The sequence below is a fragment of the Cnephaeus nilssonii genome, assembly GCF_951640355.1.
Source record: "Cnephaeus nilssonii genome assembly, chromosome: 1".
NCBI classification, from domain to species: domain Eukaryota; kingdom Metazoa; phylum Chordata; class Mammalia; order Chiroptera; family Vespertilionidae; genus Cnephaeus; species Cnephaeus nilssonii.
The window spans coordinates 26,435,312-26,455,777 of record NC_137072.1 but is presented as its reverse complement, the minus strand read 5'-3'; the positions used below and the strand labels follow the sequence as shown (position 1 = coordinate 26,455,777).

Sequence of the window (20,466 nt, the reverse complement as noted above, 5' to 3'; positions counted from 1 at the left end):
ACAAAAGTTCATAGATGCTTAATTTATAATAGCCCCAAAGGCAACTAGCCCAAATGTCTGTCGACAGGCAACTGGATAAACAAATTGTGGTATACCCACTCAATGGACTATTAATTATATGTAACAATGACTCTCAAAATAATTATGCATATCTCTCTATATCAGTGATGGCGAACCTCTGACACACGTTGTCAGTGCCATTTCTGATGACACGCGGCCGTTGAGGCGGCCGCATGCCAAGGATGAAACATTTATGTTATTTAAACTATAAATATCGCGAAATAATGTTTTTTTCCTCAAAGTGGCACACTACCCGAGTTATGCTCAGTTTTTTGGCGAAGTTTGACACACCAAGCTCAAAAGGTTGCCCATCACTGCTCTATATAAAACACTCTACAGAATCAGATTCAAATCAGGCAGATCAACGAACACCCAATGGTTCATTGTGCAGGCTAGCTTATTCTCCAAGGAGAGGGCCTTCTCTTCCTGGGAGACATTTACAATGCGTTTCGTTGCCCAGGGGTTTCAGCAGTCCTCTGGCGCCAGGGAAATGCTTCTCTAGGGTCCCCAAGTTCCTTTGGTAGTTTTTCCCTCCAGGTGTTGGCAAGGCTCTGAGACCAGAGTTGGGTGGTACTGGCTGCAGTAGTCTCTGGTCTCTTGTAAAGGAGGCAACTGAATTATTTTCAAAAGCAGGAATTTTAGCATAATGTAAATAAAGCAGCTGTCTCCCCTCCTCTCTCTCTCTCTCTCTCTCTCTCTCTCTCTCTCTCTCTCTCTCTCTCTCCCTCTCTCTCTCTCTCTCTCTCTCTCTCTGATAAACATAATTACTAGTAAAACCAACTCACAGTATTTCCACTCTTAGAAAAAATACATAAAATGCCAACTTTTTGTCCTCAACACAGTTAACAATGAAATTTTGACTAGGAGGACTTTTGTTTGAAATACGGAAAATTAATGCAACCTCTGAAGAATTTAGTAAAAACTTGGCAGTGGTGTTATTGACAGGACCCTTCTGGGTGGGTAAGCCACACACTTCTTTAAGCACACCATCACTCCTCACCTCTGTTGGGCGTCTCCTGAGTCAACAGGACAGACTGCACTTCACATGCCACAGGTGAGGGAGGTAAGTGATGACACCCCACCTGCTGCAGGTGAAGGCTCCTCAACGCAGCTGGCCAGGAGTCCTCTGGTTCCCCAGGACTGAGCTGGTACAAAGTATACCTTAAGTGTCCTTTCGCATTTAGCATCTTGGGTTGAGAGATCAGTTTTCCTGACTTGCCAACAAAACACATTTTGAGGGTTGGGAGAAAGAGCTGCCTCCCCTCCCCATTCTTCTCCTTTGCTATTTACTGCTAAGCAATTGCTATAGCCCAAAGCCTGCCAATTCACCTTTTACAGACTCTTTCTCACTAGAAGGGAGGACAAAAGCTACACCTGCATCCTGAGGTGCTCAGCAGACAGTGCCGGGCTCCTCACACTCAGAGAGGTGTCTGCTAGAGGATGGAGGCCTGGCTGATTCAAAATCAAACCCAAACAGGCAGCTAGGCTGAGTCCAGGTCAGATACTCTCCCACAGCGCTGTTATTTTTTCCATATCACCCTCTAAAATTCCATGGGTGCAGCTTCTCTCAAAGTCTAGCTACACGGAGCTACCAGATTGGATGGGAAATAGCTGGCTGGCGAAGGCTGGAGCCTTGGAAACATCACAGAAACATTCATGGTGATGGGAGCAGCTAATAATATTGTGAAGTCGCAGCAACTCAAGGCACGAGCAGAAAAAGGGAAACACTAAAAATGTGTAATGAATGTGTGATGGAAGGTTTTTAAAAATTTTCCTCTTGCAGAAATGTCTAAATTGCAGGCTACAATGTGGTTGAAAGAATCACTCTCATTCATCAAGTATTTTGGGAACCCACATATTTTGTGGCTCTTGGGGACACAGCAGTGCATGCAGCAAAGTCCCTGCTCCTGGAGGAACCTCCATTCTAGTAGGGGGCAGAGAAGTTTGAGAAGAAAAGTGAGGTTAGGGGCGGGTGGGTGGTGGGCTGTTTCAGACAGAGTGATATGGGAGTATTTTGTGAAGATAACATCTGAGCAAATACTTGAATGAGATGGAGGAACAAACCAAAAATCAATCAACCAATCAATAACTTGAAAGCCAGAGTAAAGCTACTGGTGTTAAAAGACTCACATTAGTGCCCAAGAAAATGACTAGGAAATGCACAAAACTTCCAAAGGCTGTATGGGTATGTTTCCTGCTTTGCTATCATTGTCTCTTAACCTAATAGGACTCTATCTAGATATTAGGTTATCTACACCTTTATATTACTGAGTGGCCCACACTTGGTTTCTTTAATATATAACCTGGAGGGGTGGTTACTATTTCTTTTTATTTTCAAGTACTCTGGAGACAGTGACAAGATTTCTTAACTTATCCACTTAGCCAATTCTAGAACACGTGAGTCTAGGGTCAGGTAAGGAAGAAAATGAAGACATGCAAATGTGAGGTTGCTTGTCATGTAAACACATGCATGATTTAGTATGTGCAGACTGGCAAAGGGGGAACTGATTAATAAATTCCAGTAAGAGAGCAAGGGCAAAACAAACTTACCAAAGATATAAAGAAATGGGAAGCATCAAAATGCATGCATGCTCCTTTGGACATAGCTAATTTTTCTGCTCTCACTCAAGTGGTTGGCATACCCGAATCACTCTATCCTTGGTACTCTTTTGGAAAACATGCACCTCTAGGCCTCAGATTTTGTATTCTAAAACTATTGCTGCTCAAAATAAGTAAGGCTCCTTGGAAAAGAGTCAGTTCTTTGTTGAAGAAAATGAATTATACCCTCAGTCTGAAGTTAAAAAGAAAATAAAAAGACAAAGAAGAGACCACAGAGAAAGACTGATACTGGTCATTGGAACAAGATGAGCTGAGAGAGACCAGGAGTCCCTATGAGGCCTAAAGCGATAAATAATATGAAGTATGGTAGAAAAAGGTCACATCCTGGAATATGTATTAATTGCTTGAATTCCAACTACAAAACAATATAAACATGTAGCCCTCCATGGATGAATACACAAATGTTGAACCAGAGTGTGTATGTAGCTGGCAAGAAAATGAATTTGTATTGGCTGGACCAGGCCACCCCATGAGAGGCTGTTAAATCAGAATCCTGGTAGATGCAGGAAGAGAGACTTGTGGGAATGAAAAGCTGGTAACAAGAATATTGTTTCAGAACCCCTGAATGCTGCCTGTGCCTTCAATTCTAGGATACGGATATGGCCTAGCTGGAGTTTAGTTCAAGAATCAGACAAGTGAAATTATCACATGTAGGCAGCCCTAAGTTCCATACACCAACTTCCTGTGGAGGACATCATCTTTAACTCAGCATTTCCTCATTTTCCTCCTAGATACTATCTAAAAGCAACAAGGAAAGTTAGAGGCAGGACAGATGACTCTGATTTCTGGCTCCATCACTAGGCTAAACCACTGGTCATTTTACTTGTTCCGTGACTGGTTTTCTCATCTGAAAGCTGGGTGAACACCTACATTTCATGGAGTCATGAGCCTGTGGGAGCTGAAGCCTGTAAGGAACCCACTGGGGCTTGGGACACAGCAAGAAGTCAGTGACTGTCAAGTCTCTTCTTGGTGTGACAGAGGGAACTGTGACACACATAAACCCACCTGGACGTTAGCACATGAACCGAGGAAACTGAGGGAGGGAAGGATGGGGAGTAGCTGACTTTATCATGTATTCTCTGAAGTTTTCTAATAACAGCTGCTCTGGATCCTCAGTAACGTACGAAGCAGGCACATGGTGGTCTTGAAGCAGCACTTTCCCATCTGCCATTATTTCTTTACCTAACCACATTTCAGTTTAAATTAATAAAGGCTATTTTTACTCCATCAGCTTGATGATCAGTATTTTTCTAATTGACCTATCTTGTTAATTAAACTTATAAAAATAGAGCAGAAGTCATCTTCAAAAAAACCTTAAAAATTATAGTTCCAAAATTAAGTACTTCAAAACAAAAACTTTTATTGATAAAATTTATATTCCTTAGGAATTCTCTAGAATTTAGTACCAAAATAAATTGGCTACTTACAAGACCCATACTATTAAAAGATCACCACTCATGTTATTAAACTATAAAAAAAAAAATCACCACTCATGCAGTTTCTACTGAGTATGCACAAAGCAGATTAAAAATGCTCATAATCTCACATAAACAGTCTAAACCGCACACATTATCTTAGCATACAGCTAAAAAATAAAGAAATAAATGAGAGAAAATAATTAAAACAAAATATCCACGTCTTATAAATGGGAAGTTGAAGTCCAGTCTCACCCTCTAATACACACTCAGTTCTTCCAAGATTCGTTCTTCCTTATTTCAATCATCATGACCTCTCAAATGCAGAAAACCTTACAATAAAGAAACTCAATGAAGAAGTATGTTTTCTTGTTTATTTTTCCTATTCTCTTTCTTAGGCCTTTGTGAATTTTCCTATTTCACATAGGATTCTGAAGAAAAAGCAATTACTATAGATTTGTCCAAGAATATAGGCAAGCCTGAGAAGCCAAGAATAGGAAAGATCCATGCGTCCCGTGAGAAACCTCTCAAGCTCTCATTCAGACAGTCGCTGTCCAAAATTTGGGACACATTTTAAGAGGCAACATCACTTAGAAGGTGTTTGGTGCATCTGGTTAAAGGAAGACCGTTAAGAATGGATTCCACTAGGCCAGGGGTACGGAACCATTTTTTCTGCCAAGGGCCATTTGGATATTTATAACATCATTCTCAGACCATACAAAATTATCAACTTAAAAATTAGCAGCTATTTGGTCAAATGTTTAATTAATTCACCCCTAATGCCTTGGCAGGGCCAGACCAAATGCTTTTGCGGGCCTTAGCCCTCGGGCCGGACGTTCCCCACCCCTACAGTAGGCAAACAAATGGAAAGGGGACATAATAGGGGCCAAAACCAATTATATAGCTACACTCTTTGTGGTTCTTCCTTCTTAACTTCACAGGCCCTACTGGTTACAAAATTTTTCTTTTTAAATAATCTCTTAGAGCAGTGGTCACCAACTGGTGGTCCGCAGACCACTGGTGGTCCGTGAGGTCCGAAAGATTAGCTACCGCTGTCTTAGGGAATACATGTACAAAATAGGATGTTAAATAGATACAAAGGATAAAAGAGAATGTGCCCTCCCTTCGTGCCTCTAGCCATCCAATTCCTTTCCAAAACATATCCACCAGTACTACCTTACTGTGTCTTCCTCAGAAATACACCAATCATTACAAACACAACCACACAGTCCACACGCCCAAGCAACACTCCCTGCATGGACAAAAGAGAGGCACACAAAATGACCACAGAGCCTGCGTATTCATACGAAGTCTCATTTTCATACATAACTCATTTCTTTGTGAAGTTAAGGAACTGTTTCATTTCCAATATGAGAGTAGTGTGGTAAATAGAGATCTATACAAGCAGTGAAAGACTGTTGTGAAGACAAAAATCTTCACTTCATACGATCTATTGAGAGCACTTTTTAATGTTTCAAGTATTGTTTATTATGTACCAGCAAACACAGAGAACTATATTGTGGTCCATTCTGGATGTCAGAACGGGTTTTCTTTCAGAAATCAGGGCAACCTGCCAGAGGCTCCTCTGTATGAGACGGGTCATTTACATACGACACGAGGGCATGCCCCATGCTAAGCCCAGGAGGGCCTTGCTTTCAAAAAGATTCCAGTTTCCTAAGGGAAAGAAAACATGTATTTAAATACCACCCCCCAAATAGAAGTAGTATTCACAGAAATAAATACTGAGTTACAAACTGATGAACAGCACATATGAGTTTAGCACAATGTCAGTCACACGAGTTAAATACTCAATAACTGACAGCCATTATTATTATTAAAACTGCTACGAAGAAAAAAGGCTCTGCAGAAAGATGGTAAAAGGGACCTAGAGTACACGGAGACCTAAGGAACAAGGTCTCTGAGAATGCAATCTTTAAGTTGACATTTGGTAAATACCTGGACATTCAATAGGTAAATGTGGGAAGAAGGAACATACCAGACAGAAAACATAGCCCTTATGGAGATCTTTGGAAAATAGGCTGCAACTTTGTGTCCTGGAAGATAGTGAATCCCAGTACTATCAGGACAGGGATAGGGTGATGGAAAAACTTCCCTCAAGTAACTAATCTCATACAATGAAGATATACTTCCCTCAAGTAACTAATCTCATACAATGAAGATATACTGTCAGAAAGTTGTCAAAACTGCGACAGGAATATGGTAGACATAAGCCTGTGCCTTGCATTTGTTAGAAGGTCCATATGGAACACGTCCACAAGAAAGGGGATTTGCATATTGCTATTTCCCAAGCCATAGCAAAGAGTTCAAGTTTAGCAATCTTGTCTGAAAGGAAAGGACTGAGTTTGATAATTCTTAACTTTGGATGACTACTATAATAAAATTCTGAAAAACATGTAGACACTGTTTTAAAATAAATACTCTAAGTTTAACATTAAAACATGATGTTTCCTACCGTCTGTATATTTAGCATTCACAGTCTACACTATTCTACTGAAGAAAACATAAGATTTTACGTAAGAAGATAACTATCACACTGCTGACTCTTTGAACGAAATTATGAGTAAGTTCTCTGACACTAGTTGTAAATATAACACACAACTGACAAAAAGCATAGTCTTAAATGATCCTTTCCATGCCACTTTCTCTAACCTATTAAGATGCTCGATGTTTCTTTGATTTATCTGATAATAAATTTTTGATGACTGGAAAGTCTCATAAAATTGCTCTGGTGCTGACTACACTGATTAATAAGTCTGAAGAATCGAAAGTGTCAGGAATTCATGTGTACTATTAAGTTACTGCCTAACATATATTAGGTATTCCATAAAATATAGAATAAAAAGGTTGATCTGATAATTTTATCTTGTATCCATTTTCCTGTAACAATTTATATTCAGGGTCATCATCATCTTCCATTCCCTTTAAAAGAAAAAAATCAATAAAGTAAATCCAGATGGGGGAAAATTCAAGAATTAAACTAAATTTAAAAAATAATGAATTGATATACACCATAAATCGTGTTTCCCAGAAAAATAAAGAACTCAGAATTAGAAACCATTGTTGGGGCAACTCAGATGATCTAGCTTGAACCTCCTGCCCTCAAGTTGGAGAAGCTGAGCGTGGGTGAGATGAGGTCACTTGGCACTGACGGAACTGGGACGGGAAGCTATCTCTAAGCCAGTCCTCTACGAACAGCCTTACTTCCCCTCTTCTCCCGCAGTTTCAAAGCAGAGCATATCGCTGCGTCTTTATGCCATGTACACCACATGAAAATATGCACCGCATTTCCGACGCCCCCCTCTCCTCTGGGGAAGCAAACAGCTTTAATTACACGAGAAGAGAACTCTGTACCCTGTTATTAGTAGTCTTGAGTTCTCCTGAGACAAGGTAGGAAAATTAAACAAAAGTTATAAAGGGCTCCAGATGTGGTTATCAGAACTCCCAGATGAGACAGGAAGTCCTGACTCCACATTTTACAGGGCAAGGCACCAGCAGCTACCGCTAAGGACACAAAGTCAGAGGGACAGTCCACGCCTCCCAGTGAGGATCCCGTCACAAGACCCTCCACACTGCTGATTCCCTCCATAAGGATCTTGTGAAAGAAACAAAGTCGGGTCCCTGGTGGGTGACCCTGCCTTCTTCAATTCTCTAGCCAAATAGGACGAAGCAGGGAATTTTGTTAGGTGCTTTCCATTCCCAAGGGGCCTTCAAATTCTAACCAGCTCGTTTTAACATGGTCCATTCTTAAAAGAAGATCTGAAGTAACATTACCTACCCCTCTCCCAAGAACAACAGCCCAGCCAGTGTGTTCCTAAAATGAAACATTGGTGAACCGCATGTTTTGGAAAAACATACAACTCAGAAAGCCAAGCATATGCTGGGGGATCAAGCCTTAGAGAGTATTTAAGCACATTCACTAATAAACAGAATTTGCCTACCCAACAACAATGCCTGACTGGAATAAGAGACCAGAGCTCAATAAAAAGTCAGCACGTAATAAAACAAGATATTACTTTGTAGAGAAGAGAATAGAAATAACAGACAGTTTTGCTTGATTATAAAAGCGCCAGTTGTTAATTTATCTCTCAAATAAAAAAATCAAATGCAGGCAATAACTCATGTAAGCTGGAGAGAAAGCATCAAGCATTGAATTTTTGAAGATTACTAGGAGTTAATAAAGGTTATCAATATGTAGGGCTAAACAATTTCATCTCATTGAATAGGTCAATATTAAATAGTTCAATATAATTACATCAAATGAGCAGCATCTAAAAATGGAACTCAAAACAGCTTCTCTGGAAGAGGAAGTAACCGAACACTTCCTTTTGTTAAGTGAGACAAACGATATTTTATTTACCCTAAAGTGATACTGCAATATATCACACTGTGTACCACAGGCCTGTACAAAACATGCAGAACGCAAGCTTGACAATCAATAGACAAGTGAGGTGGAGATAAGGACGGGGGGAGACAGAGAGACACCACGCTCTTTGAAGTCCTAAGTGAAAGCCTTTTGTGGTGCAAGGTTCAGAGTAAAGTCTTCTCTCCCTGCTGCAGCTACTGGTCTGTCTCCCTTTTGCCCCTCCGAATTTACTCAGAACTCTAACGATACGTGTAATAGTCAGTGAAGTAGGATGCAGAAAGACTGACATGGCTCTTGCTCATTGGTCCAGCCTGATCCTCCAGGTCCCTGCACAGAGCCTGAGGCGTGACCACATTAGAGGGCCAGAGAATGCACACAGATATGTGAGGGAATCTTGTCCAAGTCTGGGTTTATAGCTGATGTACATCAGAGCGAAAAACATTCCAGAATATACATAAGATGAAGTTTCTGAGATGAGGTTCCTGAAGTTTCTTCGGGAATACAAGCTAGCCTCCTGAAACTGATTTTTAAACCCTAACAGGGTTCACCTTTGACCTTCATAGTGATACCACTGTAATTAGCTAGTTATTAATTATAAGAAAGGAACAAAGGGGGACTTTATAGGTATGCCATTTGGGCAGCTGCACCAGGGAGCTGAAACTTTACATTCCCCAGGGAACCACTGGCCTATTCCCTGCAAAACCCTGGGAAAAGAGGACTGGACAGAGGGGAGACAGATGCATGTCTGTCAATCACACCTGGGAACAGAAATAATTGGCCAGAATGGGCATGGCCACGGCAAGTGCTTGAAAATTTGGGAATACATAAGCCCCTAAACAAAGGAATGAACTCTCTTGGCGCCCCTGGCTCATGATTCTGGTGACGCTTGGGCTTGTGGCTCACTTTTGGCTTCCCTGCATCTGCCCCTGGGTTCTTCACAGCCATGAGGCCCCGCGGACACCACATGCAATGGGCAAATGAACTGCATCTGGAAACACAAGCTAAGCTAGCCTGACGCTGGACTGGACCCGGCTCCACCATGTGAAAGAAACGCCGGACACTGACTCTGACTTTAGCTCTGCTGAAGCCCCTGCTGCACTGCTTCTGTCGCCGGACTGAGGGAAACAAAACCTTGGGAACTCGGGGATTTAATTCACTTGTTCTCCCATGTGAGTCTCAGAAAATTATTTTTCTTGTGATATTGCAAGAAATCCACCACCACTAAGCAACCAGAGAGATGAGGACCATCCCCTCCATTAACAATAGGTTTGGTGTAGGGGTAGGTGGGAGGGTGGGTGGAGGTTCCCTACTGAAACTCCCCCAGAATCCAAGTGTACTGGAAATGCCCAATGGGAAGAGCACCTTCCCTTTAAAAACTGAAGCATTCTGTATGAGCTATAAAATTATAGAAAGGAAAGCTTCGAAAGCTTGCAAAATATTTATGTATCAAAACAAAATTGTGAAAATGCATACAGAAAAAAGAAAAATATGAATTATCTCTGAATGATAGTGCTAAACAAGCTAAAAAGCAGAAATCCTTTTAAATCTAAAAAAACTTGAAAGAGGTAGAAAATTGTTACGTACTCTTCCTCAAACAGTCTGTTTTCTTCCTGTTACCTGAAGAGGAGAGATATTAATTTACCAGGGCAATTAACAACTCATGGTGTCACTGAGGAATAGTCGGGTGACTACGTCAAAGGTCAACAGTTGCTATTACACCCTGACTTACATCTATTCAGTAGCGAAATAAGCATTCTCCAACTCTGTGCACTGGTAATATACTATCTGGAGAAAAGGAATGCTATGTAATTTTACCATTTAAGTAAACATGAAATAAGGAATATGACACAATACTACCCAAAATATAACATTTCATGGGTTTACCTTTTCTCTTAGACATTTCTTAGCAATGTTAGTTATATGCAAGAAATTTGCATAAAAATAGGTTCAGAGATATCAAGTTTTAATCACAATTTGTATTATAGAAAAAATATAATAAACATTTGTTAACATAAAAAAGGAACCAAAATATATGTGTAGGAAATATAAAGGGAATATAAATTACCAGGAACACAATACATAGTCAACTTGTAAATATAAAAACAATTTCTATGACAAAAGCTTTAGGAACAAAATTGGTTCTTCATTTTCATGTCTACTATAAAGAAATATTGTTTTTCTCTGGCTTAATTTGAACTATTTTCAGATGTAGTGCAGATAAAGAAAAGTCTACTTGTTTTGCTTACCGACTGTCACTACATAAAATTCCCTCTCTGCTAGAGAGGCCCTGGCAGTTTAACCCTCTCCTCCATCTTTCTGTGATATTTATAAAAACCATCTGCTAGCTCTGTGCAGCCCTTCATACTTCACCAGAAAATAATAAGGTTTACACGGTTTTGTTAGACAAAATCTCTTCTGCAAAGGGCTGTCGTAAAATGAATGGGATCACCAATTAGGTTGAAATGCTCCAGCCTTTTGGTCGACCAGATAACTCTGGTATTTTAAGGATCTTCTAGGCCACTGTCTCAGAAGCCATTAGAGGGTACAGTAGCTGTTTAATAGAGCCCATTTATGTCCATAATAACCTCTAACAGGTTTGCACACAATACAGAAAAAAAGAAAACATTACTTAGTTTTAATACTACAAGTAAAACAATTTGAGAAACAATAACCAAAAAGTATCCTTCCTTACAAATCAAACAGGATGATTTATTTTGCTAGATTTCTAGTGAAGAGAAATTGCCAGCATTTTCCTCATCATTGCTCACCATTCAACAAACATTACTTTGTTAAAATGTTTCTATTAACTAACATGAATAATAGTAGAGCCAGTCTTCATTTAAGACTAAAAATCAAAACAAAACAACGAGGGAGCGTGGCCCCTCTCTTGGGAGAAAGGAAGTCACAGACAGGAAGAATGACAGAGAGGCCTGCTGAGTTAGGCCGCCCTGGAAATAGGACTGCCATGCTTCACAAATTGCAGCCTTCATGAGGATTCCTGTTTTCCAAATGCCTCATCCACCGACACGTTTTCAGCCTAACATTTGTCAAACCTCTCCTTTTGTTAAGAGTTAACCTGTCAGCTTGCACAATGGCTTGTGGCTTGTATCCACCTTCCTTGACAGAAATGGGAAAACTGTGTTACTCCCTTTCACAAAGAATCTTGTCAAGGATCCTGACTCCAATCTGACTTCTCCTCCTGGGGAAAAAAAAAAAATCTACCTTCTGAAAACTTAACATGTGGTGACTATTCTATCATAATTGTGCTTCACAGGAATAAAAGAGGTCATACAGAGATAAGGACTATCAAACAATGAGTTAAGAGGTGTCTGCATCTCTCGACAACAGCCTGAAAACAGTAATGTGCTTGTAGAGCTTGACCCTCAACCACCCAACCAAGCAAGTTATTTTGCTTTAACAGAGAGAGTAACTGATAATGAATGGGCAATGCTGTGACTCCAGCCAGTATGTTCCCTTGGCTGATAGTACAATAAATGAGCAGAGTAATCTCCACTTGAGAAATGACGAGGAAATTATGATGAATGCCCTAAATGTACTCCAAAGAACCAACTCCTGAGGAACTATACCGCAACATGCTCCCAGCCGCTCCCACCCACAACTCCTATAGCTTAACTGCACAAGTGCATCTCCACATCAAGTTCAATCACCGCACAGTGTTTACATTTTTCCTCCACACTAACTTCACTGTTTTGTTTCAGATGTCCACGTCTTCTCCTGGAGTCCATGAGAGCCTGGAAACCACATAATCCATCTTCTCTGACTGTTGCTACTCTAGACTCAGACGGCCTCTGAGGATGTGCTTAGAACACGAAGGTCACTGTGAAAGTCGACTACAGACATGAACGAAGATGAAACATGCTAGTAAGTTCTTTATTGCTTTTATTTAACTAATGGGTCAATTCGTCAGAAAAAAAAAAATGTTTTTTAAAGGAAGGAGATTCACTAGTATTTCCAATGCCAAGACAAAATTTCAAATGTCCTATCATGATAATCTGAAGATCTACATAATAAAAAAAAAGGAAATTTTATTGGATGGAGGTGTTTATGGTTTTATAAAAAGACATAGAAGTGAAGATTGGAAACCACAAGGTTTAGACTAGAGTTATGACTAAGGTATTGAATGTGAACTTTGCTTTAAAAAATTATGAGTATAATGAATACATTGCCTTTTTGAAGGTCACTACAGGTACAGCTTTTTAAAAGTAGCCAAGTACCTGATAATTAAATAATATTTTTTTCAGATAGTTGAAAAGGATACTAAAATCCTCTAATTATGAAGTGGCTGCTTAACAACATTAAAAAGTTCAGTTGGGTTTTAGTTACATGACAATACACTTTTTTTATGTATTAAAAAAAACTTGAATTTTAAAAACCAATGTAGTTAATATACATTAATAGGTGTATACATACTATATTCATATAAAAGATGACCCCTTAAATTTTAAAAATCAGGGAAACATAACGATGGCATTTTTATACAAGTATTTTTAAAAGACTAAGATTCTGATTAGTGTCTTACTTAGTTACTAGTCCACGTGCTTGGCTGGTATATTTTATAAAGGAGTGAAGATAACTACGGAAGAATGGGTGAAGAACAGAAGGGCTGAAATGCAGGAAGTGGTAGGAAGTGGTCAACATTCTCCTTCCCCAGGAGAGAAGAGATGATCTCTCCGGGTTCCAAAGACCAGCCCTTGAGTTCATAGCAAGTGCTTTCTCCCAGCAGAGGCTCACAGACTCCTCTAAAAGCAGTGAGCAGGGTACAACTGGTCCTCCTAAAAATGGGACAATGACTCTCCTAAGCTTATTTAAGCTTTTTAATACAGATTTAACTGTATAAGAGCTAATATAATTCTTCATGAGGAAATCAAATACAGAAAGGCATGCTAATAGGAAAATTGCTTAGATTACTCCAATTCCCAAATATAGGATACCAGTAATAAAGATAAGAATATACATACATCAAACTGGTTATTGATTAAAATGCTGTGTCATATAGTCCCTTTCAAATAACATACCAATTAACTCAATCAAAGAAACATGCCTCTCATTCATCCAGAATCCTAACCATCATCAATAAATAGAAATAGTCTGTAATAGCATCTAATAGTGACTAATTGCCCAATAATGACTGAGGTAATATAAAATTAACAAATTCACAACTTAATCTTTTAAAATGAAGAAATTAGAAGCATTTTATATGCAACATATTTTAATTCTCTGTAAATTATAAAGTATGGTAAAATAAAAATAAAAATGGTTAACCAGAATAATAAACAGTATTTCCCCCAATTCTGGATTAACAGGAGCCCATTTGTGTACTTTGTTATAAGTTAAAATATATAAAATGATTTTCTAAAACGACTCGCTACAAACCAAGCTATAAATAGACTCCCATTTATTAACAAAAATTAAACCTCTACCTCAAACCAACGATGGCAATGATTAACAATTTAAGAGGAACAAAATGAACAATAATCTTCTAATTTGCAATTACATTTTCACACATTTTCATAACTAATTAAACCAATTTCCAAGGATGAGCTATATTCATATTTAAATAAACTATATATCTATATATTGCACATAACTTGTGGCTTGTGAAACATAACACACATCCTATACTTCTCTCCTTTTACTCTAATGGTAAGTCTTAAGATATATTGTCAATGTCATAAAAAAATCTAAACCATGATTTAAGCTTTTCCATATATGAAGATATGCTACCATTTTGGCAATTTTAGTCTATTTAGTTTTAATGTCATCGTTCTTCAGAGCTCATCTTCTCTGTGATTCTGTCATACGGGAAATATGAGTGAACTAAGCCCTAGCTTGTATGACCAGGAGCATGGTGTCCGGGGAAGAGGCTACAGGACCACACTGGCCATTTATAAACAGGGAGCCTGCCCTGTCAGTCAGCACTGCCCCATGGTCCACATTTAGTGTGGGGCATTTTTCTGATACCAAAAGAGAGAGAGAGAGAGAGAGAGAGAGAGAGAGAGAGAGAGAGAGAGAGAGAGAGAGAGACTGCCACCTGAACTTGACCTTCAATGATCCTCTAATTTTTCTCTAATATTTGGAATGTTAAATTCTCAAATGTTGGTAACAAACACAAAAACAGATTAAATTTGACTGTGGATTTTTATGTCTTTTGCATTTGCTTAAAACTAGAGGTGACTATATTTCTGCATTAGGGGGCCACTGAAGCATAAGATAAATGATTATCTCAATATGGGGTGGAGGTGGGATGAAGGGAAATAACGACAGAAGATTAACAGAGCAGATGGGCCAAGAGAGTTCCTTCCAACCAGGACACACTGGGGAAGAAAGGTAAAACCAGCCGGGTTTTAGGGCGGGCTCCTCACAATCTCCTTTGACCTGAGGTGAAGAGTTGAGGAATTCTGATGCTGTGACTTAAGCTAGCTGACTCCTCCTCTTTTTCTGCCCATTCCTTCCTTTTTCTCTTAGAAATAATACCATCTCCCCAGAGTAAAAGCTTCTCTAGAATAGAATGGTGTGTTCTAGTATTCTCTATTCATTTATAAACAAACTGCTTAACAATTTTGTTCATAACAGCTGTTATACTTTGCATTCAAAGGAGAAAAAAAGTATGTTCTGATCTTAATGTGTCTGACCAATTTTCTTAGTGTCATGAATATTCAACTAATATAACAACTTAAATTTTCTAAACAAACTTGGTATAAATTCCCTTTGATAATATCAATTAAAATAATCTATCACTACGAGACAATTACTACATGCGGTTATTAATAAAACATGTAAGAATGCTATGAACTAACTGCCACCAAGACAACAATGTCACATGATAGTTTTAAAATGGCATAATTACAAATACTATAAAACCACAGTGTGCTACTTTGGAAAACAACTAGTCTACTTACTACTTATACGTCTCTGAACGGATATATTCAAAAACGTGGGACACGCCAAGCTGGAACTGGTCAGCAATCGGGGTAACCCAAGGATTGTTCTCTGCTTTGAATACCTGTTTCTGACCAGTCAGATCCAGGTTTCCTGAAAAAGATGGAGAAGAAAAAAGATGAAGGTCCTTACATCCCACACAGATCAGGACTAAGAAGTCCTGCGTAGTAACCACAGCACAAGCCTAAGTACCTTTTGGCTCACTTGATTTATTTTTAAAAATTGCTTACCCCAAGTCATTACTGATACACAAGTAATTAGTACCATAGACCAAGAAATGAAGAACAAAGAAAAGAAGGAGGGAGAGAGGGAGTGAAGGGAAGGAAGTAGGAAGAAGGTAAACCTGGAAGGAATTCTTACATAGGTAGTGTATGCTTTATTCTTCCTAGGTATTTGCTACAGAGACTAACTAAAATGACCCCATCCAAAATAAAGAGAAGTGCTATTAGAACCTTCTGAAATTCTGTCTTGACAATGTGAATCACTGCTTGTTCAATCTGATCTAGACCCATCCGATCAACATCACCGTTTTTCATCAGCCAAAGAACAATATGAATGAAGAGAGATAAAAATATTGCCCAAGTAAAATTATTATTACGTTTCTCAGGTACCATAAGAACATCTCAGAATCCGCACCAAATGGGTTTCCTTAACATGGTTATCACAGAAACTCACATTTGTATAGTCCTCATCAGTTTACACATTCAAAGCATCTCCACATTTGATTCTCCAGCAATCCCTGAGTCCACTTTATTAGCATCATTTTACAGGTGAGTAAGTAGAAATGTGGGGAAATTGTTAACAGGATCAGAAAATGACAGTGGGGATGTGAACCTGACTCCTAACTCCAAATCTCATATTCTTTCTATAAAGTCTGGTGAAACTATCAGGTTACATCAGTCTGGATCAACCAAAGATGAGTTAATGAAGTAGTATCAAAAAGCCAGTAAGTGCCACCATCTGTTGATGATCAGTCGACTATTTTACTTATTTATTGGTATATTGAAACATGGAAAAGGCAGTGTGTGAAAGAGCTTCCTATAACTCGCCTGCTTATGAAAGGGACAAGGACAGAGAAGCTACGCAGCAGAGATATATAAGGTTTTACTTGATACCAACCTCACCAAAGGCCTTTCCCTAAAAGTCCTACTGAGGAAGTCCTTTTCAGACTCCTGATCCACAATCTAAGGCTTTTTAAACACAGACATCCAGCAATTATTCTTCCCAGGACACAACCGAAGTAACATTATTTGTCCTACTATGGGGTACTACTGCAAATTTTGTCATAACTGATAATTCAGGATAACGAAAACACATTCTAAGATGTAAGTATATACCATGAAGCACAAAATTTCCTAGGTGATCTCACCTTTAGAAATGAAAAAAAATTAATATTTTTATGAGGATGATGATATAGTTCTCCTTAAAACAAAAGAACTGATTCTTTGAATCCATATTCTTTTTGTTATATGAACTTGTAACTATTCAAAAAATGGAGAAAGAAAAGACAAATATAAAAGTGATTACAATTTCATAAAATGCTTTTAAAGAAAACAGATACTACTAAATATCAAGAGGGAGCAATTCATCATGGTGTTTCCAAAGCTACTTAGAATCTGTTGGTGTTAAGTACAAAAATAAGCAGATACATTTCTCTCCATGATTATCAATAATGTCAATTTCCTTATCTTAATGGTTAAACATCATTAGTCAGATATTTAATCATTTGGGAGATTAATGGGCTTTATTCTCTAAACCATGAATCAGAAAACTGCCTAGGACAAATGAAAATCCAAGATTTGCACTGAGTCTGCTTAGTTGGGTATCTTACCTGGGTGTGACCTTGCCTTTTTTTTTTTTTTTATGTGCCTCAGGCATGAAACAGCTCTGGCCACCAACACAGGCATGAAGCTAAGATGAACTAAGGACTGTACATCTGCTTTGCCCCTGATTGATATAAGAGCAATACCACCAATCAGGTGTCTCCTTGCCCATTGCCAGGGGGTTTGACCTTGCCTTTTATCTTTTTAGTTTTTATCTTTACGTGAGGAGGGTTGTTTTTTTTTAGAATAAAACCGATCTGCTTAAATTTCTGTATAATTCTTATTTCCTCTTGGATCTCAATTGCTATAGTCTATGTCCTCTCTTCCATATCATTCATTCTCCTATTACTTCTTTTTTTCCCCATTTCCACTTTTCCTAAAAATGAATATAAGAGAAATTTCTGGAAAAGTCTTCCATTTAAGAAACAAGTCTCTTTCTAAAGTGTCCTGTTTTACATGCACAGTGTCTATGTGGCCCACTCTCTCAGGAAGCATGGTCACTGAGAAGGGCTGTGACCCGGTGACAGTAAGCGCGCTGCAGCAATTCACTAATAAGTTGGGCGTGGAGGCTCTAGAGATGAGCACATCTCTCTTAAAACCTTCATCTAATTAACAGCTTATGCTTACATATGATCATCTTTCTGCTTCTAAACCCTGCCCACCGACATCAGCATGGAATCAACTATGAAAAATTACTAAGACCTTTGGGAAAATATATGCAATTTAAAGTGAAAAAAAGAAAAGAGTCCATGAAAAGCATAAGTTGCATAAAGAAATTAACTACTTCCTAAGCAAAGAGGATCTCCTTGTTGGTGGCTACCTGTGACCTAAACACCTTTTCTCCTTACCCCCCAAAGTAAGTCATCCTAATGAGAAACACAGTCTAAATTCCTAATGGGTAGAATCTGATCAGCTGCACATGCATCTGGGATTCGCATCATTCACACATTACCATGAATTAACCGAAATGGATGGCTTTCCTCTTAACATCTGTTTCAGATGGGGACACGGGAACCTGATGGTTTTACTCCGGGGAAGAAGAGAGGAAAGAGGGAAAACAGCTACATTTGGAACCCAGAGCATTCCTCACCATGCTGCATGTTCAGGGTCCTGGCTCTGCTGAGAGCAGCGGGGATCAGAAAAACACTCTGGGAAGGACCCTACAGACAAGCCTCAGCTAGTCCACATCTGTCCAGGGATGACTTCCAGGGGACAGTGAGAGAGAGAAAGAGGACTCTTCTCTCCCAGTCAGGCCCAATAATCCAAAAGTACAGCTATGTTATGAGTGATGCAGGTTGTAATTATCCTTGAATTTAAGGTACAGGTGCATATTCCTATGGAAAAGAAGAGCCTGTACTCTACCAACTACCTGCATACCCACTTTGGAATGTGCACGGCCTCTTGTTAACTTATTAACAGCGTCTTACTAAGCCTGCAGCCTTTTGAGTAATAATCCTCTAAAAATGATGTACTCAATTCTATGCTCCCTGACTGCAACACATGGAAGACAGAGCTGGGGGAATAATGCCAAGAAAGGTCAGCCACGTTCTCGGGGGCGCTTTTGTCTGAAGCCTCTAACCCCCGGAGATCTGTCAATCCCTAGCAATGTCTCTATTAAAGACCTGTCAATGGAGACAGAGGCAGCACAGGGGATTGCTAATGACTCCTGCTAACTGGAGCAGGCAGGAGCTGGATGCGAGCTGGACACACTCCCTTCAGGCAAAAGGAGTCTTATACTGATGTCTGAAAAGTCAGGGTACACAGAGACCCACAGGCTCTTCATGAGCATTTTCAATGACATCACTTCAAACGCATCTGTAACTCCAGCTGTTTAGTTTAGTCTCAAACAATGCTACATAATCACAGTCACAGGGGTTTCTCACAGTGACCAGAAATAGGGAGCCTAATGGAAAAGAATGATTCAGGTTCACTGGGGGAAGAAAAACCCCCAAAACAATAGCTTTGTCGTTGACAGTGTTTCCTTTTTAACAAAGAGCCATGGAAACCGTGTTTAATGTCCACAGCGAACCTTGAAGCAGGTGACTATTCCAGATGACAGAGATGGAAACCGTGCGAGCCTAACCGAGCGCTGCCTCTTCAGAGTTATCACCGGCTTGCCGTAATAGGGCATGCTTATTTTGTTTTTCAACTTAATGTCACTGGTGGAGAACACAATACCTGCTTCTGTGCAGCCATAATCCTCCAGCCAGCTATTTGTCCCTGGCTTTCCTGCCTCACTCAGCACCAGCCTGGAATGCAGCCATTTCAGAAGAGGGTTAATATAATTAGAGTAAAGCCAGGCCATTATACTGTGTGAAAAGATGACACCCGTCTCATATTGGCCTAGCAACAAGTTACCCTTGCCTCAGCAAAGCTCATCTGTCAGCTGTCGGAGGTAAGTTCCCTTTCAAGTAATAACATGCAGGAAGCGTCTCACCCCACTGTCAGTCGGGCTACAATCGCCAGAACTGCGGCACGCTTCAGTGCGTCTAGTTAGGAGCCCTCACCCATCTCCTTTATTAGAAGCCTGAGCGGCGCTCCGGCGCTGTTCTAACAAGGATCAGGCAGCAGGATTAAGCACTGTGACAAAGAGGATCTAATAAGCTAGAAAGTGGCGCCCCTACAGCCATGCTGGCTGCCTCCCAGACAGAGATTCCCTCTGCGCACTCTTCGGCGGGATGGCCCGGCCACGGGGGAAGCGAGCCAGCGCCGTGATTAGCGATGACCCTCTGACCGATGCTACTATGAAGATCATATATCACTCAGAGGCTTATTCTGCAATTGCAAATTGGATTTTCCATTTTATTACCTGCAAAAGGACCACATATGCTTCAAATACAGTAAGCTTTGCCGTGCGACTGTAATTTTGTAAACACTAAATCATGCAAAACAATCATTCTCCTTGGGAGTTATAAATGTGACTGAATGCAATAGGCAATTGCATTAATAAGCATGCTCATTTTCACTTATAGAAACTGGTTGTTTTCATAACCACATGATTAAGAATTCTACCTGAATGTTCAAAAATCCTGAAACATATGGCCAGTAACATTACTGATCACATATTAAGCAATTAAGGGTGTCTGGGCAAAATTTTTCACATCATCAAAGCAGGAATCCCTTCCTTCCCAATTCTAAAATATCACAGAGCTCTTTTAAAATTAATTCTCTCTACAAGCCAGGCTCTCTCACTCATAAAAATGTA

The 20,466-nt window shown here is 39.6% G+C and overlaps 1 protein-coding gene across 1 annotated transcript in view; it reads right to left on the bottom strand.

Moving 5' to 3' along the window:
• The window catches only part of RSU1 (Ras suppressor protein 1), a 184,576-nt gene that overhangs the window by 81,229 nt on the left and 82,881 nt on the right, over nt 1-20,466 (bottom strand). The window contains exon 8 of the mRNA XM_079767374.1: nt 15,399-15,531. Within this exon, the coding sequence (XP_079623500.1) occupies nt 15,399-15,531 (133 nt within the window). The remainder of the gene's footprint in view (nt 1-15,398; nt 15,532-20,466) is intronic.